This window comes from Aspergillus wentii (assembly GCF_001890725.1).
Source record: "Aspergillus wentii DTO 134E9 unplaced genomic scaffold ASPWEscaffold_5, whole genome shotgun sequence".
Lineage (NCBI taxonomy): Eukaryota > Fungi > Ascomycota > Eurotiomycetes > Eurotiales > Aspergillaceae > Aspergillus > Aspergillus wentii.
This window is the reverse complement of record NW_024467836.1, coordinates 256,634-279,548: the sequence shown is the minus strand read 5'-3', so window position 1 is coordinate 279,548 and position 22,915 is coordinate 256,634. Positions and strand designations below refer to the sequence as shown.

Sequence of the window (22,915 nt, the reverse complement as noted above, 5' to 3'; positions counted from 1 at the left end):
ATTCTCTAGCTGAAACTTTTTCAAGCGATAGCAGCTCCAAATTACAATTTGACTTCCATTTTAGACAATATGGAGACTCAGCAGTTTCAGGCAAGAGAATATCAAGTGGAAATGCTCAATGAGAGCTTGGTGCAGAATATCGTGGTAGTTGTAAGTACCATCTTCCACGGCCAGGGCGAGTAATAACATATGGCAAGATGCCAACAGGCACAGGGAAGACGCAAATGTAAACAGAGAATGAAATTAGAAGCAAAGTCCGGCTGATAACAGAGAGAACAGAGCAATAATGCGAATGCTTCTGGAGATAGATAGACAAGAATCAGACAAGGTATGTGCCTGACCTTCTTTAAGTGAGCTATAGTTGATATTGTAGATCAATTGGTTTCTTTGCCCGACAGTTGCAATATGCGAGCAGCATATGAAGACTATAAGCACTCGAGTCCCTCCTATGTGGTGCAGGTCATTTACCAGCAGTGATCATGTTGATCACTGGGGCAATAAAGCAATATGGGATGACGCTCTCTCGGGGATTAGAATTGCTATATCTACGTACCAAGTTTTGTATGATGCTCTGCTCCATGGCTACATCCGAATGGATCGATTGTCTCTGCTGGTCTTTGATGAAGGCAAGTATTTTGCATAGGACAATAACGACTAAAGCCTGGCAAAACGGCTAATATAGCAACCAGCTCATAACTGCACCAAAAACAACCCTGCCAATAAAATCATGCAGCGATTCTACCACTCAAAAGGGGACCAGTGTGCTCATCCTCTGCCGAAGGTCTTAGGGCTCACCGCATCTCCAGTTCTGTCGGATGCTTCCACTCTACAGTATGATACCGCTGTCCTTTGATCGTCTGCTTAGAGCGGCAACGCTGATCGCGATTAATGAAGTACGGTAGAAAAGAATCTGGGGAGCCTCTGCAAGATGCCTCGCCAGTTCTATGCGCAGCTGCTGCAGTTCACCAACAGGCCAGTCATTGAATGCCATCAATCCTCTAACACGCTGCCCAAGGCCGAACCTGCACCACCATTACTGGCAAAGTTACATACCATATTATTTCCCTCCACAGAAAGCACCTACAACGCAAAGGAACCAAAGGTCCGACGTTCAGATAAAATGTCTCGCTTTTTCCAGTCGTCAGAGAAGATAAACCTGGAACTCGGAGGTTGGGCCGCCACAAGGTATATGCAAGCATCGATTACTCAGTTCAAAGATGGAATGCGAGCCAACGCCGAGAAAACGGATATAGTCAATTCTGGAAAACAGCATGCAATGGAGGCCTTGTGTTCGCTTGGCGTGTTGGAGCAATACACTTCTGAAATGCAGCCGGAAGATATCTCACCGATGTGCCAGTGCCTTGTGAGCGCTCTCGTGCAAGAGTACAGCAACGAGTTTTGTGGACTTGTGTTCGTCAGCCAGCGAGCTACTGCTCTCGCACTGAAATGGCTAATAGAAGATCATCCGGACACCAAAAACCTCTTCCGTTGCGGTACGTTTGTTGGCATGTCGACTTTTCAACATAGCAGCACAAATCTTGGAGATTTGCATGATATTAAAAGTCAGACAGAAACTCTGGAGCGGTTTCGCCAACGCTCAATTAACTTGATCATAGCGACGGACGCTCTGGAGGAGGGGATTGATGTACCGGCATGTAACACGGTGTTGAACTTCAACTGTCCCCTGAACCTGAAGTCATTCATTCAGCGCCGTGGACGTGCCCGTGCCGAAAAGGCGAAGTTTATCGTCATTGTGAATCATGACGCTGACGTACAATACTTGTCCAGCATTGAAAAAGCAGAGAACGAGTTAATAAAACAATACCAGGATGAAGAAAGGCTTGTGCGAGAGTTTGAGAACGATGACACCGCCAGCCATATTAGAGAGCTCATGTCTTTATCCATTGCGAGCACAGGGTAAGTAAGGGACCCTTCACCATATCATCAGCTTTTCTGACCATGCAGTGCCCTACTGGCGATGGGTGATGCTGTCCGTTATCTATATGTCTTTGTTGCAAAGCTATCCACCCAGGCATATGGGAACAGTAAGCCACTCTTCCATTGCGAACCTAATGCCAGCGGTGAATTCCAGGCAACTGTTCGATTGCCCAGCTGTCTCGACCCGTCACTTCATAAGTTTACCAGTTCATCATCATGGCCGAATAAAAAAAGTGCCCGGGAAGATGCGGCAGTGCGGGCGTATAAGGCCTTGTACCGAGCCGGACTGGTAAACGACCATCTCGCTCCCACCATGCCGTCAGATATCTTAGGTCAGGACTTTCAGATGCAGTCTCATTATATTATCGCGGATCAATTAAACCATTGGCTGGATCTTGCTCGTATCTGGGACCTTGACGGCCAGGTTTATTCCCACGAACTGCGTATCATACGGCCACAAATGCATGAAATTAAACTCTTCTTGATTCTGCCCACCAGCATCACGACCGAGATTCGCATTCCTCTCTACATCAGCTCTTGCACGACTTACACAGCGGTTCTGTCTCCGGGACAAGCAGCGAATGTTCAAATTCCTGTTTGCCAGGAGGCGACAAACTTAATCCTGCAGTCGATCAACAGAGGCACCTGGACTTGCGATGACATCGACTACGTCTTTCTCCTCATTCCTGATATAGAAAGTAATGTGGTCGCGGAATTTGTCCAAGAATATAGGGGAACAACAAGTCTCATCGAGGCCTTGCGCAACCGCATTCCTCCAATGTCGCTTGGATTATTGCGTTGTCTTGAGAGGCTGTGTCGTCCTCTTGTTGTCGAGTCGTGGACACTACCAGAGGATGACACACTTGATACGTCTGAGATGTTACTGTCGGCGCTTGGAAAGATGCAGCCACTCACAAGGTGCCGAAACTTCCTCCACGCAAGACAGAATGCAAGTATGGACAAGGCATCTACGAGAGAAAGAGTGCTCCAGATGAATCTAAAGGCCGATAAGAATACGTTGCTTGTTAAAGAGTACTCGGTTGATAGACTCCCTTCTACGTTCACCCAGGCCGCCGTTCTGATCCCGAGCATCACCCACGAGGTTGGCGTATATTTGGTGGCGGAAAGATTAGCAAGTCTTTTGTTTGGAGACTCTGCGGCGACCTTTCGGCGAATAGATCTACTGGCGATTGCAATCAGGCCCACAAGCATTGAACATCGATCTGACTTCCGCTTCTTGGCCTTTCTTGGAGACGCAATGATCAAGTGTCTCGTAGCGAGGCAATTGTTTTTGCATCATGTTTTGTGGCACGAAGGCCTCTTGTCGCAAGTGAGCCAGACAATTCTATCTGACGCAGGCCTAGCACAGGCTATCAGCCAGTCAGATCTCCCCAAGTTCCTCATAACCAGATCATGCAACGGCAAACGATGGACTCCCCCTTTTATATCGAAGATTCTCTCAACGAGGAACGAGTAACAGCCCTCGACTGGTAGGCGCAGCAACCCTGGCGGATATGGTGAAAGCACTGGCAGGCGCGGCCTTTCTGGATAATGGAATAGATAATGCTGCTGCATGTTTGGCGAAACTGGTTCCCAGAATCAAATCGTGGAGTACGTCGTCCTTGCATGATGGCACATACGCGGAGACACGGCCAAAGAATGTTGCGTCTGCTGCTGCGACTATGGACTTGGAAAAACTACTTGACTACATTTTCATGGACAAAAGTTTGGCAAAAGAGGCCATGACACACCCTTCTTGCACAGGTCTCTCCGGAACAACATCATTTCGGCGCCTTGCATTCCTCGGTATGAGTGTCCTCGAATGGGTTGTCGTCGATTACCTGCACCGCCAGAATGCATCGTTAAGTCCCAGAAGGCTACAGTCTCTGAAGTCGGCCGTCACGAACAAGATGTTCTTGACATTTGTGTGCCTTTCGTTTCATAGGAAGTTGGGCAAAACAACAATTGTTGCTAATGATGAGCGGAATATCAGCACCTGCCGGGAGGAATATCCCGTGCATCTCTGGAATTTTATCAAGTGGAATGAGGATGGCATGTCTGCCGTATTTTCCCAGATTACACAAAAGTTAGCAGAAGTGGACATCATCCGGCACGAACTGTGGGAGCAAGGCGTATACCCTTGGGCGCGGCTGAGCGCTCTTGGAAATATCAAAGCATTGTCTGACATCGTCAAGAGCATTTTCGGTGCAGTATACGTTGATTCACTCGCCAAATTCCGTAACTGTGAGATTTTGGCTGAAAGATTTGGAATCCTCCCAATTCTCCAGCATCTGATTCTCTACAATATCGACACGGACCATCCGAAGGAAACCTCGCATCATATTCCTCCCCCAACTCAATTAGGCGCAGCACCACAAACCAGCTCAGTGTCACAACTCGGTTGATGGCTTCAAAATTGCGACTGCTCACGGACAAGAGAATCTCGACACAAGCGTCATCCGAGCAGGGCAAACGCTGTCCGTCTTTTACGCGAGGGCCAGCGCTTTCTAGCAGATTGATTCCAGACAGAGACTGTTCCAGCATTTTCTAGAGTATTTGGACTTGGGTTTTTTCTACATTCGTTCTACTCCGCAATATAAATGGATTTTGGCTTGCATATCATCCCACGGTCTTCTTACATCATATATATAAAGCCTGTCGAAGGTAGTGTGTCGTGAAGAAATACAGTTACTAATCGGCGAACCGACCTACAATTTAGAAATGAAGTCTTATCCCAGGCTCGATCGATTTTATAATTATGCTGTAATATTATTAATGCTCTACTCAAGAACTTCATAACCTCGGAAACACCTCTCGCACTTTGATTGCCGTAACTTCTAGATGCATAAAAAACTGATCTCGCTTGTGCCAACTCTTCCCGGTGGCTCTTGATAGTACGTTGCACTTCTCGCAATACCCCTTTCATCACGAAGGTCGAAACCCTAGGGCTTGGCAAACAGCTCTCGCTGCGATGTGTTTTGCTAGCCGTTTATTTCTAGCATCGCCTGAGCCTTGCACTCCCTTAAACTGAATAGTGACACGGAACCTGGTCGGGAAGTTGCTGAGGCAGGTCTCGGTACAAACCGGCGTCGTATTATGCATTTGACCCTTTTCCCATAGGAGAGAGGTATATTTCCAGTTATCTGGATCTGTTTCCGAGATACTTCCAGAAGCCACAGAACCAACAGCAGCCGGTGCCTTGTCCTGTATGCCAAGATACCCGTCGACAGCCGGAAGAGGCTGGGTGTCTTGTTTGCTATCCGGGATCTGTACCCGTGGGAGTCGATTCATCAACAGGATAAACTGATCCTTAGAGGTTTCACTCAATCTAAGGTATCCCATGAACTTGTAAAGAATAGCCTCGTAAGTTTCATCGCCAACTAAGTCGGTGCGAGGAAGATCCAGGCCTTGGTCTTTCAAGGCCGTGACAGCAGCCGCGAAGTCATAGTTCATTGATCGGACAAGCTCATCAGCCTTGGACTAACACTGATTATTAGCGATTATGAATCCGAGCGTGCTTTTGTTGACAAAGAGAGCCTTGACCTACGATGGAATCATCTGTTCTGTCCTTAGGTGAGGATGCAAGTATTTGCAAGACGTTATACATATTGAAGAGGCGTTTTCCAACCTCATAATCTAATGCGTTTCTTAGCAAGCGTCTTCCCATCGGTGTTCGCTTCTTTCCTACCGGTATGGGTGTAACAGTCGACATCGGCTAGCGTGGGATACATCTTAGCACTGGGTGACACGGTAGATGCGTATGTGATACGTTGTGGCTGATAGTGAACCCTCAGTGGATTTTATAGATTCTTTATAGTGCCATGCTTAGCTACCCTTGCGGCTCAAATTTCCGCTAATTCTTTTATTTTATTTTCATTTTTTCTTCCGAATCTCGATTTTTTTTTTTTTTAATTCATTTTCCAACAAACCACATGGGCGCACGTAGCCTTCAATAGGCAATCCCAGATAGGATTCCTGATTCGCTGCACCGATAAAGGGTGCTTCGCTGGCTACCATGCATAATCAAGAAGCATAAACGGGGATGTAATTATCTTACCCAAAATGCAGACTAATTAGTTTATCACCTGCATACAACCTTACCTTAGATCTTAATGATTGTTTAACTAGCAGGCGATTATGACTCATACCCCACAGCCTTGTATGCGACTCCCAAGGACTGCAAGGAGACTGTTGTGAGTCACCTTTATGTATTTCATATGATGTACGCTTTACGCCTGTCCAGACCACCCTGATAAACAGTGTAATGCATAGCCAAATCACAGTGCCAAGAGGTCGGGTAAAGGTCGCTGTTGTAATTGCCCTATCTCAATCAATACCAGGACCACGGTACTGGAGATAAAACTGGTTAGATTGAATGCGCAATTAATAATAGACCATTTTTCGAGCTCTTTCCATGTAAGAATACGTAGCGCAAGGATCTTTCTTATGATGCGCTCGGCCAGATGAGTTGAGAGTACAGGCCGAACGCTGCATCGCACTTTTGATATTGCACTAGGGTCCATCTTCTGCATCTGTTGGCTCCAACCGGAGAATCAATAAACATTTTGGGTATCGATGCTTTTCATGCAGGTTGTAGCAAGTTAACTCGGAAACTTGGCCGCATCAAGCCAACCTGGCCATGCAGAAGACACGGGGAGTGATCCTAGGGGTCTATAGCAAATTCCTTTTATCCCGTCGAGGCATTCATGCCCCCATAGGAACCAATCAGAGTGTAAAAGAACCAACGAGGCTCCAGAACTGAATACAACATAGTCAGATGTTCAGCCTCACATCCCCCTCCCATAATGACGAGACAATGACAGACCTCAAACTATTCCAGTTGTTGGCAGATTAAAGAGGCATTTACGCCATTTGCACCTCACGGTAAATTATTTCTGTGATACAGTCTATCGTTTCATCAAGTCAGATATATTAAAAACTTGTGAGTCCCGGTGATTTTCTATACAACCGAGCAACTCTTGTTCTCACACACGCTGCTGCAGGTGTAACTGACTATCCAGCAGGAAAGATAAGGATCGAGTAATCCTTTTTCGAAAATTATGGCATCATCTTCCATTCCGAAAGATTTCATGAGCCACAAACCAAAGGAGCTACGTCGCCTTTATGAGCCACTCTCATTACTGTGCGCTTTAAACGAACAGTTCTCAGTCAAAAGATCCATAGATTCGCAGAAAAGATGTGGCATTACTCTTACTCGACGTCTTCGGGACCTTATCGATGCCATTGTTCGATTAGGTGCCTTCAAAATGGGCAGCGACCTGGCTGGAGTTATCCTGAACAGAGACAACCAGGCTACTTTCATAATTGCAGGAAACGAGCCCTGTGATGAAGATGTGGTTCCTTTTTTGGGAAGTCTCCTTCAATTTGTGATTGGTAGCCGTGGTCCCAAAGGAAAACAACAAGCTATGACTCAAATAGTAGCCCATGTTATGGACAGGCACAAAGACAAGGTCTTTGAGTGTTACCATCGGATCCTCAAGGACTTTGCTCACATCTGTCTACCGAAGATGGGTGGACAGTCTTCAGAGCTGGAAGGTAAGGAAACATGTACCACCGATGAGCGATTTACTAATGTACGGAGTTACAGATGATGAAGCGCATGCTCTGGCCTTTCAATCATGGTTTAAGAGTACCTTCTTCAAAGAAGGCATCCCTTTGGCTCGAACAGACATGCTGTGGCTCGCCACAGAATGCTGTCGCGCGTCTGACGATAAGATGTTCGACGTTTTACACAATTATGTGAGCCAAGACGAATCCGATGTAGAATCTTTTGAGGGACTCTATCGACTCTTGATGGAGTTAATCGAGCCCATAAAAATGAGTCATATCTTATTTGACAGAGCATCTACAATACTCGAAGGCCTCGGCGATAAGCCAGTGGTTGAGAGCATACCTCCTTCCAAACATTTTCCGATACCGCTTCTCAAAAAGAAGCTGGGCCTCGACGGAATCGCAAATCGGATGTTCTCAAACTCGGCGCGGGCAGAAGAGTTCCATGACAAGCTTCGTCAGGTTGCGCCACAGCATAACCTACACCTGCAGCTTGAACATTACCAAAAGACAATACATACCCGAGTTCATCCTGAGATTCTCATCCTGGACTATCTTGACACACTCGGTGGAAATCACTTCTATGATAATCGCGATAAATACATAGCATGTAGTAAGGCCAGTTGCTACCTCTGCTCCCAATACGCCCAGGAACACCCGACTCGACCCGTCCTAGGATCAACCTCCAAAGTAATTGATCTCCAGTGGCGCCTGCCAGATATCAGTCAGCTTCAAGAATTCGCCGGTGGACGTTTCAGTAAGCAAAAGCTAATTCTACGGAAAATGACAGAGGGTGTGCGCGAGGAGGTCGAAAATTTTGTCATCGATCGCCATTCACACCAGGAGACGAAATCATCAGCGAGGGATGATATCTGCCAGTTATCTACATTCTTTGATGATATTTCAGACAATCACCAGGATCAGCAGCTATCTTATCCAGAGCTTTCAGAAAGCCTTCCTTCCAGCCCTGTTAGTCCTGTCTTTTCTGAAACCAAAGAACAGCCTGCTTTTGTAACAGCACATGTTGAAGATAAGGACCTTAAGTGTGAAGATTTTGAGGGGAGTTATGATGGCGATAGTGATGTTGGAGGTGTGTCTCTTTAGCTCCAATTTTAAGTATACAAGCTCTTTTCGAAGATATATAACTGCTCTGCTATACTCAACAGAGACCTGTGTGAGGGAACAAAACCATTCCATATCCTAGTACTTTTTCATTCCCTTATATTAATAATGACAGCTTCATTTTCATATTTTTTGTATTAATCGAACTATTATCTGATTGTGTAAAAGATAAAAAAGCAGAACATGATTAGGATGGTGACTGTATGGCTTTCTGACTAACGCAAGCTCCTCGCCTTCCCTTAAACACTATCTCGTCCCCATCCAAAAGGCCATTGTTATCACGGTCTTCATTGTTTGATCTTTCTTCAATAACCGAGTTATGTTAGCTAGTGTCTGTGACTAGAATCTTGATGCTATAACATACTGTTCCCTGAAAGCTGACGCGCTCGATGTAGCCCGATCTCTCGAAGACTTTTCATCGACATGGGTACACGTATGGCTGCGTTTGAGCTTGCCCCTGCGGTCGAATCTGCATGCGCTCCCCAGGGCCCTATTTGAATTCGAATCTCGGCTCGTAGATCCTCATAGAGCGTTTTCGTTGTGTCAACCAGGAATCTTTTCTGGTCTTCGAATCGTTTCCAAGAGTCTGGGTCATTTACCTGCACATCTGGAAGACGCCATCTTGAATAAAGCTTTTGGTGTGATGGGGGCAGAGCATATCCTCGAGGATGGTTGCGTATATAGCTGAAGCACAGGTAGCATGCAGGCTTGCTGCATCCGATATACGGATCATTCTCGTCTAGAAACCGCGATGAAGTTCGATCAAAATGATCAATTAATTTGATCTCTGCGTGTACTAGACGAGGTGAACTGCAGTTCTGAGACAGTTCTTGCGATAAGTCTCCCGAATCATAAAACCTGTGAACGTGGTTGAGAAGCGCATTTTGTCCGTCGTTATCTGGGAATATACTGCCTGCTATGCTCGCCAGATCGGATTGGAATGATTCCGACTCATTAGGAGAAGGAGAATGAGGTACTTGGGATATTGAATATCCTCCTGCGAAATCATTGCGCAGGGATTTCCTTGCTCGGACCAATTTCCTATACAAAGTGATATGCTTCCCAAGCTTACAAAGCAGCTTATGTAGCCGCTCGTACGCCGTGGTTAGCGCGTCACTTTTGGTTGTTAACCTCTCTAAGGCGCCCAATACATCCAATCCATGATTGCGTTCACGGAGAATGTGGCTTTTCTTGGCAAGGCCTGCCATGTCATCTGCCCGTAGCTTAACTGCATTTTTATAAAACGCTTCTTGTACCCAGCTCTTTAAGGCTATGAAATCATCATCATCTGTAAGTCCAGTCAATTCGACATGTATAAAGCACCGTAGGATTGGAAAGACCTACCTCTAGGTGCCGAGGCAGAAGAACTGATTTTGTTCCAGAAGGATAGGGCACCCGTGTAGTAACTGTATATCTTTTTCTTGTTGAATTTAAGGATATAGTCTCGGAGAATGTCCTCCTGCTTCTTGCGGTCGGGTGACTTATTCTGTTGATCTGCAATGCGGTCGAGTTCCTGGAGCACTTTGTCCAAAAAGGCCCATACAGGATCCCTGTCCGTTACTTCCTTGTTCATGGCGATCCAAATTTTGACTTTCTCGTCTGATTTTCCAAGTGCGACTGCGGTCACCGTGTCTCCGCCCTTCTCTTTGACAGATATATATGCCAAAGCGTCGGCGAACTCTCGCCTACATTTCGACAGGTTATATTCGTCATCCTCTGTAGGAAGGTTTTGTTTGATACGGTCACCTCTTGCCACATTCAGGCTGTGCAACAAGCACGCCACCTCGTAAAATTTCTTAATTGTTTTCGAGTCATGCTGTAGGGTTCTGCCATCGACGGCCATCATATGGTGATAGATCTGACTCAAAAACAAGTATGATTGGTTCAAAGAGAAGCAAAAATGGTTTATTGACCAGAATTCGCCTTCTGCGACCTGGTCTTTTATACTACCAAGTCTGGTCAAATGCCAGCTCAGACGCACGTGTTCACGTTCGTAAAACTGAGATCCCACGCAAGGCTACCCAAAACAGCGGTGACTCACAAGGCAAGGAGCCATAACTACAAGTAGAAAGATTATCAGAGAGCCCTGATTCTTCCATTGGCTCATCAAATGCGAGTAATTTATTTTTATTTGAGGGACCGTCCAACTGCGTTGGCCGAATGTAGCGTAACTACCTTTGATAATTAGCTTTAAATTCCTGAAATAGTCTATACTATATAACCTAAAGACTATATCTGACTCTAAGAAGACCAGGAAACCTAATTATATAGTTATATTATTTTATCCAGGCTATGGCTATGCGTGGATATCCAATGTTCCGGGGTTTAACCTAGGACCAATGGTTGGCCTGGTTGCAAGATTATCACATAGATAGTAAACTAAGATGAGCTAGCTAAGCTTAGGAGATAGCTTTTTTAGTATTATCAGTAGAGTTTTAGGATGTTTTAGACTTAAACTTGCCTTACTACTTATACTCTTACTCATTACACTCATGAGTAGACTTGCTTGTGTGACACACTAGTTAGGGTCTATATTAATTAGAACTCTTGAAACTATAACTTTTGCGCACTTAACTCCATATTATATAGGATATAACATGGCAGTAACATGGTAGAGCTGGGTAACAAAAAAATATATATAAGAAGAATAAATAAATAGGTCAAATTAAGTGATTCATTTACTATATTTATATATACAGCAAGCCTTGGGGTGATACATTATCCCATTTATGAAATCAGTCAATCCCAGGCTGTCAGACAGGACGCAAAAACACATAATTCTTTTCGAATACCACATAGTCTGAAGAGGGAGATGGGTATATTGAGAAAGTAGAAAGAGGAAATTCTACTTTATCGTGTTTTCTAAGCAGAGTTATCAGATGCTGAGAGAAATTGCCAAATAAGTGATCATTTGATGCTTATCATTGCCAGATCGCCCATATCAACAAGGCTGTGAGGGAGGCTGTGCACGAGGCTATGAGGCTACAATCAGACAGCTGACACTTCTTATACCGCTTCGTAGTAACTTGTCATAAATCATTTACCCGATGACAAGAAAGTTCTGTTTTGATTGAGGACTATACCCATCCAGCGTATTCAACACAGCAAATATGTCCGGACTCGAAGCAATTGGCATCGCAGCGAGTATCATTCAAGTCGCTGAACTAGGCAGCAAATTGGCTGTCAAGCTGTGTACCTTCTACCACCAGATCAAGCAGTCCAATGTAACTATACAAAGCTTGTCTACAGATGTCTCGCTCACTTGCAGCATCCTTCAACAGCTGGGACACAATCTTCACCAGGACGCGGATACAAAATTGTATTCAGCCAACGCCGTCGCGACCGCGCAGCAAGTTTTGGATGAATGTAAAAATGTCTTCGATAAGATCGACCATACGGTCCAGGATCAGAAGGACGGTAAAAGCAAAAATCCAGTGGTTCGAGCGACGAGAAAGTTTGGACTTGCACTGATGGAGAGAGAGCTCGATATGCTGCGGGGTAATCTGGAAAGGCTGAAAAGTACGGTGTTGTTGATGCTGAATGTTATCATCTATGCAGGCCAGATACGCCGGTAAGCTACCGTTATTTCCCTCGGCAACTTGGGTGTCAATTGCAGAGATATTGATATTAATGAATCTTGCAGCAAGTCAGAACCTCTCGCCTTGAAAGAGCAGAAAGATCTTGTCCAACTTCTCGCGCAAGAGAAAAAGGCCAACGATGAGAAATACACTCAGCTTGCAGAAACCATCCAATGTTTGAAAGGAAAGGATGATCCACAGTCTATGGCTACTATCACACTCGCTGCTTCCAGTACGAGTATTCCACGAACTTCTTCTAAATCTCCTCTTCTATCCCAGGATTTATTCCCCACAGAGATCATAGAGTACTACAGCCTCATCAAGGGCTTGCTTGAACGAGTTGATTCAAGCAAATCAACCCTGGAGAAGAGTCGACATCAGCGCATCCGCGACGGAGTCGTTAATGTCCACTTAGATGAGGCAGGGACATTCCAGTCAATTGACAGACAGAAGCTTTCTCAGCTGTTTGGTGGGGATTCATTATTCAAAATCGAGCTCCAAGCGTCATTGTGTGCAAATGCGGAAAATGAAAATAACGGCCGTATCACTGTCCCTGGTTCAGTGCACTATAGCACATACAGTGACGACAGCGATGCCGAGGCCAGTGTAGGCCTGGAGTTGTTGAAAATGGCCGAAGAGGAGGACAGACTACAAGATCAACGTTTGCGAGAGAGAGATCGAGGCAGACAATATGTACATGCCGAGAAATCTCCTCATACTCAGGGGAATCCCCTTTCACGCAGCCCTCATCAAAGTCCAGTAGTTGAGGACGACGAGCCCCGGCTTTTTGCTATGGATGACTTTGGCGTGCCCCGAGGACGCCCTGAAAGCCAGCCAAGACGTGGCAGTACTCGACGAGGGGGGTTCCATCAATGGCCTGATGATTCTCAGCCAGACCAAATCGATCTGCATGATGGCAAAGAGATTAAGTCCCCCTTTACCCCTGCTATTCCCTCTCGACTCAATTCCAACAATTCCGATTCGGATGCTAGTTCCATTCATAAAGATTGGAATGGAGAACCAAACAACGCTCTTGACATACTACCCGAGCCCAACTACCGTTCGAGATCCTGGAGCCGGCCACGAAGTGAAATCTTCGCTGACAACTTCGCTGACAATTCAGACGACGAGTCTACGTCTTTCTGTAACTTGAGAAACAGGCGACATAGCCAGCCAGGGAACAGTGATGAGTTGGATACCATCGATGAATTAGTCCTCCAATGGACTACCCTAAGCAGGGCCGAATTGATTATCTAGCTTTCCGCTGTCAAAAAAAGTGGGACTGGTCACTTCAGCTCTTCGGCGAAGTAGATGACTGGGAGACATTGGTTGGAGCAGAGCAAAGGTTACTATTGGATTATTTGGTAATGTTATAGTAGGCGAAATTATGGTGATGGTTCATCACCAAACATAGTGGGAATCAGTATCTTATTATATATATTAATAGAGTATTTTATATGGAATATAAATCTTCTCCTCCCTTATTTTTATCTATTTTCGATATCTCCGCAGAGTTATCGATATCATTTCCGTAATCCCAGCCTTGGGCATCGCGGAGTATTGCTTTCCATTCTGACTTCCATAGTGAATCCAGTTCGTCAGGTGCAGATGATGGCGAGGTGAAATAGAAGCGTCCTTCGTAGGTGCCCAGAATGACGATGGAAGTCATAACCCATGCCCAGAATGCGCCTGGTCCGAAGTATCTGGATACGGTGGAGTCATTGGAGCCGTTGTGGTCGTGTTTGAGGAAGCTGGTGAGGATGATTGCGCTGGTTGTGTAGAGGAGCGGGATGAATCGCCAGGCGTGTGTTGATAGTTTTGGTATGCGTAAGAGTGGCATCTAGAAGATCATTTGTTATTATGAGCTGGAGAGGGGATTGAAACTCTTAGCAAGGCTCCTCAGCCTCGTGGTGGAATAACACAGCCTTGCCACGTCAGGCATTGTAGAGATATTTCGAGGCCAGGAACTCTATCGTAGTATGCTTTCGTGTTACGATAGCCTTGCAACTAGATGTAGAAGGCTGTCTGTCTGTAGCAGACTCTACAGTCAGAAAGGTAGACACTGTATTGGCAGACATAAGCATAGAGCTACAGTGGAAAAAAAAGCAATTATCAGAACTAGGCACAGTGGCTTGATAGTGTGATGGAACAGCAGTTATGAGGATATGTTAATTTCTAGCGAATTGAGTAGAGTACCTCTAATAAATTTCATATACAATTTAATTACCTTAAGAATATACCCTTTTTAATAGGGTGAATACACTTCCAGGACACGACTTCATTGGCGTAGATCCAGTTCCTCTTGGATTCCCAACCGCCATGGACAGAACAGGGGTATGGAATTAGCGCCAGGGTATGTGAATACCAGCCATTCGCATCAGCCCACATGTATTCAGCGGAGAGCCCTTCCAATTCCCAGTCACCTTTCAATTTTTCTCTCTCGAACTCCTACCCTCCTTCAACATAATTGGGAATTGCCGCCGTTCATACCCCCCTTATTGTTGTCATCCAAATTATATGAGCTCGATCCCAACATGGTACCATCAAAGGATGGACGCCTTTCGAGATTGTGGAACAGGTTGAAGCACCCGAAGACAGATAGCGACAATTTCACCCCTCGGATTACAGCAGCGTCCGATGCTTCGAGCCAGAATTCGCAGTGCGGGATTCCTATCCATAATGCCCTTTGGTACACAGCTTACAAGAACCTCAAGAATGACCAGAGCAAAAAGAAATATGTTGAAGCGTATGAACAACTGGTCGCTGAGCGTTTTTTGAGACAGTCGTCTGGAAAGGTACCATTTCCAGACCCGGATGCTGGCCAGCCCTTGTCTGCTCAAGAAGAGCAAATGAGAATGATCATCAAAGAAGGCCTGGAAAAGATAAAAAAACCCAAGGCCGTGGTTGAGAAATCCGAGGAAGTGCTTCGAGTCATGAAGCCCTTGATGGCCATTGTGGAAATCCCGTTGAAAAACACCCCCCAGACTTCGCTGCCTTGGGCGGTGATTTCCTCTACGCTGGATGTAAGTCTTCCGCAGTTCTCCTTAAGAACGTCGCTAAAGGCTATGTTATTCAGATTCTGGCAAATCCCGTCAAAGCAGGAATAGGCCTTTACAATGGCATTGCGTTTATTTCTTCCAGAATGGACCGATACACCAAACTCACAGACCAGCTTTTGGATAAGAAAGACATCCAGACCGGTACACCTCTTGAGGCATTGGGAAGTGATCTCCATGAAGATATCCTCGGCCTGTACCAGTCAATGCTTTTTTACCAGATAAAAAGCGTCTGTTTCTACCATAGAAGCCAGTTTATTGTCTTGGCGCATGAGAAAAAAGATTACTGATGACGCAACGAGAGAGCACGAGGATTATGGGAAATGTCTCCGAAACATTCGCGGTGTTGATCCACGGAATCAAATCAAAGGCATCCAGGAACAAGAGGAGTTGATTGAAGACCTGTACTCATGGGTTCTCGAGACATCCGAATACAAGCAATTCGCAGATTGGGATAACCAAGAATCCCCAGCGATGCTGTGGATCAGCGGGGTAGCAGGAACAGGAAAGACCAGACTGTTACTGGGTGTGATCAAAGAGTTGATGAGACAAGGGCTCTCTGATCCTGACCCTCCGGTGGTTCTGTATTTCTTCTGCCAGAGAACCGACGATAGAGCAAACACCAGTGTGTCTATCCTTCGGAGTCTCATATGGCTCTTGCTTCTTCAACAACCCCAGCTGTTCCCTTATATACAATCTAAGGTTTTTCAATCCGGGGAGAAACTCATCACAGACAAGCACGCCTTTATTACCCTGCGAGAGATTCTCGAGGAAATGCTGGCGGATAAATCCCTAAGCCGGACTGTTTTCGTCATTGACGCCATGGACGAATGCGAAGATGCAACCAGGAGCCAGCTTCTCTCTTTTCTCATCGAGACCAAACAGAAATTCCCCAAAATCAAACATCTTCTATCCAGTCGACCGTGGGTGGAAATTCCGCAAAGCAAGCAGAACATCCCCATTCAATCCCACAGTATCATCGATTTTGACCAACGTGATCGCTCCGAGTTTATCAACATGTATATCAAACGGAAGATGTCTGGTTTAAAGAAGGAGCTCCAACATCGGAACGCCACTTTCACTGATGATTATATCGAGGGAATCGGGCAAGAGTTGCAAAACAAAGCAAGCAACACATTCATCTGGGTTTCATTGGTCTTCAAGGGGCTCTATAGCTTGTGTGAGGAAAATATCTTATTTAAACCTGTGTGGGATGAGATTGTCAAAAATGTTCCTCGCGATCTACAGGATCTATACACGTTTCTGCTTGAGCGACTGGATCATGCTCTGAGTTCCAAACTCATGTCAGCTTGGTGCAAACAAGTTCTGGCAGTTGCAATGCTTGCTCGTCGTCCATTGACCTTGTCAGAGATTGAACTGCTTGCACTGCCAGAGGATCTAAAGGGTCAGAACGCGGCGCAGCGAATTGTCCAGGATTGCCAGTCTTTCCTCACAATCCGCAGCGAGACTGTCTATTTCATCCACCAATCGGCTCAGGACTATCTGCTCGAGCATTCTGCACGTCTATGTACCGGGCCTGAAAGTCTTGTTGGTTCTGACTGCGCCTTCAATATCCACCGCACCTTCCACTACCAGATCTTCGAAAAGTGCTTGGAGGGAATGAAGGATACATTGAAACAGGATATATACCGGCTTGAACGCCCTGGAACCATGTCTGAAGAAATAGAAACACCAAATCCTGACCCGTTGCGCTCTGTCCGATACGCATGCCAATATTGGGCTCACCACTTTGCAGAAGGTTGTTTTAGGACAGTTGACATATGGAATATCCTCCATTTCTTTAAAGAGCACTTTCTCCACTGGCTAGAAGCAATGAGTCTTTTGGGAATTTTCCCAGAGAGTGCAGGGCTTATTGATCAGTTATCATCACTTCCTCAAGTATGCTGTCTAAGATGAACCGTATTACTATAGACAAGAAACTAATCAAGAAAACACAGGTGCAAGAATATTCAGACATTTTCAGTTTTCTATCAGATGCAAAACGATTTATTCTCAAAAACCTATCAATTGCTGCCATGGCGCCCCTCCAGCTTTACATATCAGCACTCATCTTCACCCCCGAGAAAAGCATTGTCAGACGCATGTTTAAAGGGAAGGTTCCTAGCTGGATCTTAAAGTCACCAAAGGTTGAACAAGAATGGGGTGCACTTTTGCAAACCCTAGAGCACATAAGCATAGTTTCTAGTGTTACTTTCTCTGGTGACAGTCAGCTGGTAATATCGGGTTCATTTGATGGTGCAATCAAAGTGTGGGATACAGCCACAGGTGCTCTACAGAAGATTCTAAATCATGAAAGTCCAGTCTATGCCATAGTACTCTCGCCAGACGAACAGTTGATGGCCTCGGGGACAGGATATGAGATCTTGCTGTGGGACACGAATACATGGAATAGGGTTCAAGGATTGAATTACCAAAATGATGGATATTTCGAACTTGTGTTCTCACCAAACAGCCAAATCCTGGCCGCGAGGTCAGAAGATTCCAAAGTCACAGTTTGGGCAAGATATGCGATAGAATGGAATGAGAAATGGACACACATGCCCTCAGGTCCAGTTCTGAATATATCATTTGATTCCAACAGCGAGTTTATATGGCTGCAATTTACCGATTTTACGACTGAAATGTGGAATGTCAATAACGGCACATTGGAAAAAAGAATGGAGCCACCTAACAAACCTACCACTGTCCATTCTGCAGTATTCTCCCCGGATCGCCAGCTTCTTGCCTCGCTTGAACATTATGAATGTGACACTGTTCAGATATGGAATACAGCTACATGGGATCTTAAGCGCCAGATCAGGAGCAAGTCCATTAAGATAATCGATATTTCTCCAAACAATGAGCTGCTGGCATTGGCTCTAGATAATAAAGTGTTTGAGCTATGGAATATTGAATCTGGAATTCTTCAACAGACGTTGAAAGACCATTCATCCTGGACTGTATCTATGAAGTTCTCCCCAGACAGCCGGTTGTTAGCATCAAGGTCAGTCGATAGCACAGTTAAGCTATGGGATGCAACCTTACAAAACACCGCATATGAACCCTCAGACTGCCACTCAAACAGCCTTCCAGGCGTCGTTGCTAAAGTGAAATTCTCCCCAGATGGTCTACAAGTAGCAACAGGAAGCGTGGATGGTCCATTGAAGCTATGGGACCCACGCACTGGCAATCTAAGAGTGAGTATTCCTGGTATTTCAGGAATAGTAAGAGAAATAGCATTCTCTCCAGACAGAAACCTAGTGGCAATCGGGTCTTTCGATGGCAACCTCAAAGTATGGAACACCCAGGGTGGAGACTTCAAAGAGATATTGGAGCCGAATCAAGGTCTCAAATTTGAGGAGTTAGAATTCTCTGCAGATAGCAAAATGATACGTGCAAGGCAGAAAGAGAAGTTCAAAGCTTGGGATGTGGAAACAGGCTCCCTTGCTATAGAAGACTTGACCGATCACTTCAAAAACAAAGAGATACAGAGCTTGGATTCGGATACAGAAGGTGAGATATTCATCCGTGGTCAATGGATACTGAATGGGCGGGAGGAAATTATATGGCTCCCTCCAGAGTACAGACTTCTCTATGGTAGTTGGGATGTACATAATGATACCGTTGCTATTGGACATCTTTCTGGCCATGTTTCTTTCATTTCACTAGACCTGGATAGCGTGCCCTGATTGGCTGTTACAGACTCCGAATGAAATTGTTGTTTTTCGCTTGGATTTTCAGCAGTTGATTGTTTTAAATGATTTATATGTACTATGACTATCATATACTACCTATTCTATCCTGTGCACTGATAGGCCATTCTGAAACATAATATGTTTGCATCTCCCAGATCCAGCGCCACATTCTACATGCCTGACATTCATGCCTAATAATTATTAGACAACCTTCTTGCATATCAACCACGACGAATACATTCCTGACAGTTCAATCATATACGCCTTAGGATAGGTAACCAGTGTACTTGACGTTGTGTATACCAGAAATCCATTAGCTCGTGCCTTTCATCTCCGCTGCCAACAGGTAGCAGTCCATCAAGATTTAACGAGTTCCACAAGACAACCATTTTATTCTTCTCTACCCTCTTACTTGAAGAACTGAAACATGTCTATTGAAGAATAGTTTGATTAAGAACACACCCTTGAGTAAAAAGCGAAAGGGAGTATATTTGCCAGAAAATACGCTTTTAAAAAAGAAAACAACAGCAGTAATTAGGCATACATGTATACTATAATGCAGCTGCACTGCACTCATCACCCGTGCCTGTAGGCCGGTAACTCTGAAGTCTGACGAGTGGCATCCAATTCAGCTCTTACCGTGAGATTACTCTCCAGTTCCGGTAATTTCTGACTCGTGCTTTGGTCGTTAGCCGGAGCATCTCTGGATTTGGTGGCTGGGGCGGCTTGACGTCGGCGAGAGCGCCGGAAAAAGAAGAACAGAGCAGCCAGGATTATTAGAGCAGCGGCAACACAGCCGACGACTATACCAGCTATGGCGCCGCCGCTGAGACTGCTGGGTGATGTCGAGGCGGAGTCTGTTGGGCTCTATCATCCAATGTCAGCATGTCAACCCACAAGTGGATAACAGCACCAACCTCTATTGAAGGAAACGGAGACATCATCGAGTCCGTGGTATGCACATTCTCACTTGGGTTAATGTCCATCGTCCATTTCCCCTCTGTCGGATTCGTGTTCATCACAGGCACTTTCTGCCTCTTCGCATTCTCACTTAGAGCCAGCACATTGGCCTGCCCGACCAGCAGATTCCTCAATTCCCAAATTCCACTATCAGCCTGGGTGATATTCCACTGCATGCCTAGCGCGCTCCCTGTCTCCATCATGGATGGAATTGACTGATCGCTCGTGTTCAATCCCAACTGATACCGCGCCTCGTAGTCCAGGTTGCGGATGAAATAGACCCCATGATCGTAAAACAGCTGCCAGTTTTCCGAGCTATATAGCTCGTCGAGATGACGGAGAGAGGGGGAGGAGGTTCAGTGACCCTGCCGCCCAGGGCTAAGCGGGTGTTGTTGACTGTGTTGGTGAGGTGGTAGTAACGTGTTGGATCGAACTGGGAGCCAGACATTTTGTCGCTGGGGATCGAGGCAGTGAATTCTGGAGTTCTGAGGTCAAATATGCAAAGGTGCAAATTGCAGAGGCTATATGATTGGAAATTCTACGATATTCCCCACCACGCCAGCAGGGACGATACGAGGCCATAACTGGCTATAACTGGCCATAATAAAGGTCAGCCTTGTTGCCAGCTGGGGATCGGCATAGCAAAATCATGAGCAGCGCTCTTCTTTCTTTAGTCGGGTAGCGGTATTCGCCAAGGTGGTTAATCCGACACTGCCTCCCCCTTCACCTCTTGGCTGCGGGGTCTCGCGTGCAGCGCCTGCCGTCCAGCAGAATACTATTTATGACGGCCTGAGCACCCAGACCTTTTCAGTTTTCTATCAGACGCAATATAGACCTTGCGTTCCTCTTCCTGAATGGACGGAGGAGCACTATGTGATAGAGTTACTCGGATGCAGCCTTAACAGAAACCCTTGACAACCACTAAACACCCCCGTCACAATTGGCCTCGACGACACAGAAACCGAAAACTTCATCAATGTTTACTCCTGCGACAACCCGGAGATTGATCGAGTGAACCCGCAAGAAATGCCGTGTTTACATGGCCAGAGGCCCTCTGGAATCGAACTCGGATGAAGCGATGTTGCAGATTCCCTCGATTAAAGTGCCTGGAAGATATATTGTGGATCGTTAGTGTTGGTCCTATAGCGGTTATCCTTTAGTATTATGCCTGAGGGCATTACCGGCGGGCTTGGTTTTGTCTTCTGTAGGAGTAAACTATTACTATTGCATCGCGTAGAAGATAGTATCAGGGTATCAGTTAGATTGTCCTTGCATTATGTACTATTCTATCAGTCATATATCCGTCTATTATGCAATATGTCATATTCATCTACAAAGCCAGCAGCAGACCAGCACCCGCCAATCCAGCCATAAGCTTAGGGCTAGCCGTCATCATGGGCATGGCCGCGCCCTCCGAAGTCTCACTGGCACCACTCGTGCCGGTGGCAGTAGCAGCAGTGCTCGTCCCAGTACCGGTCGGGGCACCAGTAGCAGTGGGCACAGCAGACGAGCCAGTGCCAATCTCGAGAATGTTATCCTCGCCGGGGTCAAAGTTGGCGGGAGCCATGGAAATCTCGTTATTGCCGAGATCGTAGACGACGTAGGCGCTGCGCAGGAAAGTATCGCCCAGCACGGCGGTTTCTTTACCCTGGTAGTCGATACCGAAGATGCAGATGCCATTCTCTGCTTCGAGAATCATCTCTGCAATGTCGACGGTCATGCTGAATCCCGGGAATTCGAAAGTCAGGTTATACCCCGTGCTCCGCATGTCACAGTCAACCGTGTACGTCTGCAGCATAAAGTCGTACGTGCCGACATCGTTGAGGATATCCTCCACCGCATCATCAGGAAGATACGAAAGCGTCGTACCAGAATCCAGCAAAACAGGCGTGGGGAATCCCTTCGAGTAACTCGTCTCCTTGGTTCCATTCGAAAAGCTAAGTCCGGTCATGTTGACTAGGAATTCGAGGTAATCGCCATGTTCCTTGATGATGGGGAGAGTGTGCAGCTCGCCCGAGTACTTGGCCGTGTTGACGCCGCCGAAGAGGATCTGGCCTTTGCGGGATTCGAGATCGTCGAGCCAGAGACTGTATGCGGGGGACTTGATGTAGCCTGCTTTGACGAGTGCTTGAGGCAGGTTCTTGTATTCGGGGCCGGCGGTGCGTGTTTGGTCGACTGCTTCGAGGCTTTCGTAGCCGATGCCCATGATGCCCACTGTCATCATCAGCACCATCGCCTCATTAATCTATCCAGATAAACCGGGGCACTCACACTCCGTACTCGTCACATACCCCACCGCGAACTGAAACTCGTCCAGCGTGACGTTCCCAAACTTGAGCGTATCAGTCGCATAGTCGCCCTCCGCGCCCGTACTATCGCCATACTGAATCTTAAACCCGTGGTTCAGCACCTTGTACGAATCCGACTTGCTGGGGTCGAATTTATCAGAAGTGTCGCATTTCGACTCGTGCAGCCCGCTACAGTAGGTCGAGTTGACTGCGTTCATCCATAAATCGCTACTGCCGGTGTCGAGGCCGACGGAGATGGGTTGGCCGGGGGTGCCGAGGGTGAAGTTGAAGGAGTAGAGGTCGAGATCGTTCTTCACAAATTAGCACTGCATAATTAATTAAATAGGAGGGAAACGTACAGCGCTGTTGATGGTAACAGACGACGTATCTCTCTTCCGTCTGCTATTCACATTGCTGGATTTCCGCTCGATGGCGTAACCCAGGGTAGCAGGCTGGCTGCGCTCATGGAGAGACAGCGCTGCACCCGTCTGCGACAAGGCAGCCAGCGACAAAAGCAATATACTCTTCATGGCAGGATTTTCTCAAGTCACAAGTGAAAAGATGAAAACTACTGAAAAGCAGAGGGCACTGCCCCCTTTTAAGCCAAGTCGAACCATTAGTTGCTTAATCAAACTAATCACCTCCCACAAGGATTGTGATACGAGGTTAACCCATTAGTGCTGGACAAAGTGACTCAAGAGCCTCAG

General features: G+C 46.2%; 9 protein-coding genes across 9 annotated transcripts; 4 read left to right on the top strand and 5 right to left on the bottom strand.

The window, feature by feature from the left end:
• The first annotated feature begins 8 nt into the window (after positions 1-8).
• On the top strand, positions 9-4,563 carry ASPWEDRAFT_60343 (uncharacterized protein). The gene is made up of 8 exons (XM_040838515.1): positions 9-150; positions 198-226; positions 280-328; positions 374-626; positions 690-831; positions 895-1,917; positions 1,966-3,333; positions 3,419-4,563. Exons 1-8 carry the CDS (start codon positions 70-72, stop codon positions 4,341-4,343), a joined length of 3,870 nt encoding a protein of 1,289 aa, XP_040687417.1. The 5' UTR covers positions 9-69; the 3' UTR covers positions 4,344-4,563.
• Positions 4,564-4,670: 107 nt separating this feature from the next.
• Positions 4,671-5,711, bottom strand: ASPWEDRAFT_41604 (uncharacterized protein). The gene is made up of 3 exons (XM_040835603.1): positions 5,627-5,711; positions 5,486-5,574; positions 4,671-5,418 (listed from the first exon to the last, which is right to left on the bottom strand). The coding sequence occupies exons 1-3, from the start codon at positions 5,667-5,669 to the stop codon at positions 4,864-4,866; spliced, it is 687 nt and encodes a 228-aa protein (XP_040687416.1). The 5' UTR covers positions 5,670-5,711; the 3' UTR covers positions 4,671-4,863.
• Positions 5,712-7,205: 1,494 nt separating this feature from the next.
• ASPWEDRAFT_173175 (nucleic acid/nucleotide deaminase domain-containing protein) lies at positions 7,206-8,613 on the top strand (the record flags this gene model as incomplete). The annotated part of the gene is made up of 2 exons (XM_040831032.1): positions 7,206-7,494; positions 7,547-8,613. The coding sequence occupies 2 exons, from the start codon at positions 7,206-7,208 to the stop codon at positions 8,611-8,613; spliced, it is 1,356 nt and encodes a 451-aa protein (XP_040687415.1).
• Positions 8,614-8,984: 371 nt separating this feature from the next.
• On the bottom strand, positions 8,985-10,474 carry ASPWEDRAFT_113272 (nucleic acid/nucleotide deaminase domain-containing protein; the record flags this gene model as incomplete). Its single annotated transcript, XM_040828392.1, has 2 exons — positions 8,985-9,919; positions 9,976-10,474. The coding sequence occupies 2 exons, from the start codon at positions 10,472-10,474 to the stop codon at positions 8,985-8,987; spliced, it is 1,434 nt and encodes a 477-aa protein (XP_040687414.1).
• A 1,210-nt stretch (positions 10,475-11,684) lies between these two features.
• Positions 11,685-13,694, top strand: ASPWEDRAFT_41601 (uncharacterized protein). The gene is made up of 2 exons (XM_040835602.1): positions 11,685-12,202; positions 12,275-13,694. The coding sequence occupies exons 1-2, from the start codon at positions 11,742-11,744 to the stop codon at positions 13,464-13,466; spliced, it is 1,653 nt and encodes a 550-aa protein (XP_040687413.1). The 5' UTR covers positions 11,685-11,741; the 3' UTR covers positions 13,467-13,694.
• ASPWEDRAFT_41600 (uncharacterized protein) lies at positions 13,385-14,094 on the bottom strand. The gene has a single exon (XM_040835601.1). The coding sequence runs from the start codon at positions 14,047-14,049 to the stop codon at positions 13,663-13,665; it is 387 nt and encodes a 128-aa protein (XP_040687412.1). The 5' UTR covers positions 14,050-14,094; the 3' UTR covers positions 13,385-13,662.
• A 649-nt stretch (positions 14,095-14,743) lies between these two features.
• ASPWEDRAFT_28935 (uncharacterized protein) lies at positions 14,744-18,954 on the top strand (the record flags this gene model as incomplete). Its single annotated transcript, XM_040833204.1, has 4 exons — positions 14,744-15,232; positions 15,286-15,495; positions 15,548-17,164; positions 17,224-18,954. The coding sequence occupies 4 exons, from the start codon at positions 14,744-14,746 to the stop codon at positions 18,952-18,954; spliced, it is 4,047 nt and encodes a 1,348-aa protein (XP_040687411.1).
• A 168-nt stretch (positions 18,955-19,122) lies between these two features.
• Positions 19,123-20,368, bottom strand: ASPWEDRAFT_184302 (uncharacterized protein; the record flags this gene model as incomplete). Its single annotated transcript, XM_040832027.1, has 3 exons — positions 19,123-19,827; positions 19,878-20,219; positions 20,285-20,368. The coding sequence occupies 3 exons, from the start codon at positions 20,366-20,368 to the stop codon at positions 19,537-19,539; spliced, it is 717 nt and encodes a 238-aa protein (XP_040687410.1). The 3' UTR covers positions 19,123-19,536.
• A 639-nt stretch (positions 20,369-21,007) lies between these two features.
• Positions 21,008-22,759, bottom strand: ASPWEDRAFT_41597 (pepsin-like aspartic protease). Its single transcript, XM_040835600.1, has 3 exons — positions 22,568-22,759; positions 22,192-22,519; positions 21,008-22,134 (listed from the first exon to the last, which is right to left on the bottom strand). Exons 1-3 carry the CDS (start codon positions 22,736-22,738, stop codon positions 21,251-21,253), a joined length of 1,383 nt encoding a protein of 460 aa, XP_040687409.1. The 5' UTR covers positions 22,739-22,759; the 3' UTR covers positions 21,008-21,250.
• Positions 22,760-22,915: the final 156 nt, after the last annotated feature.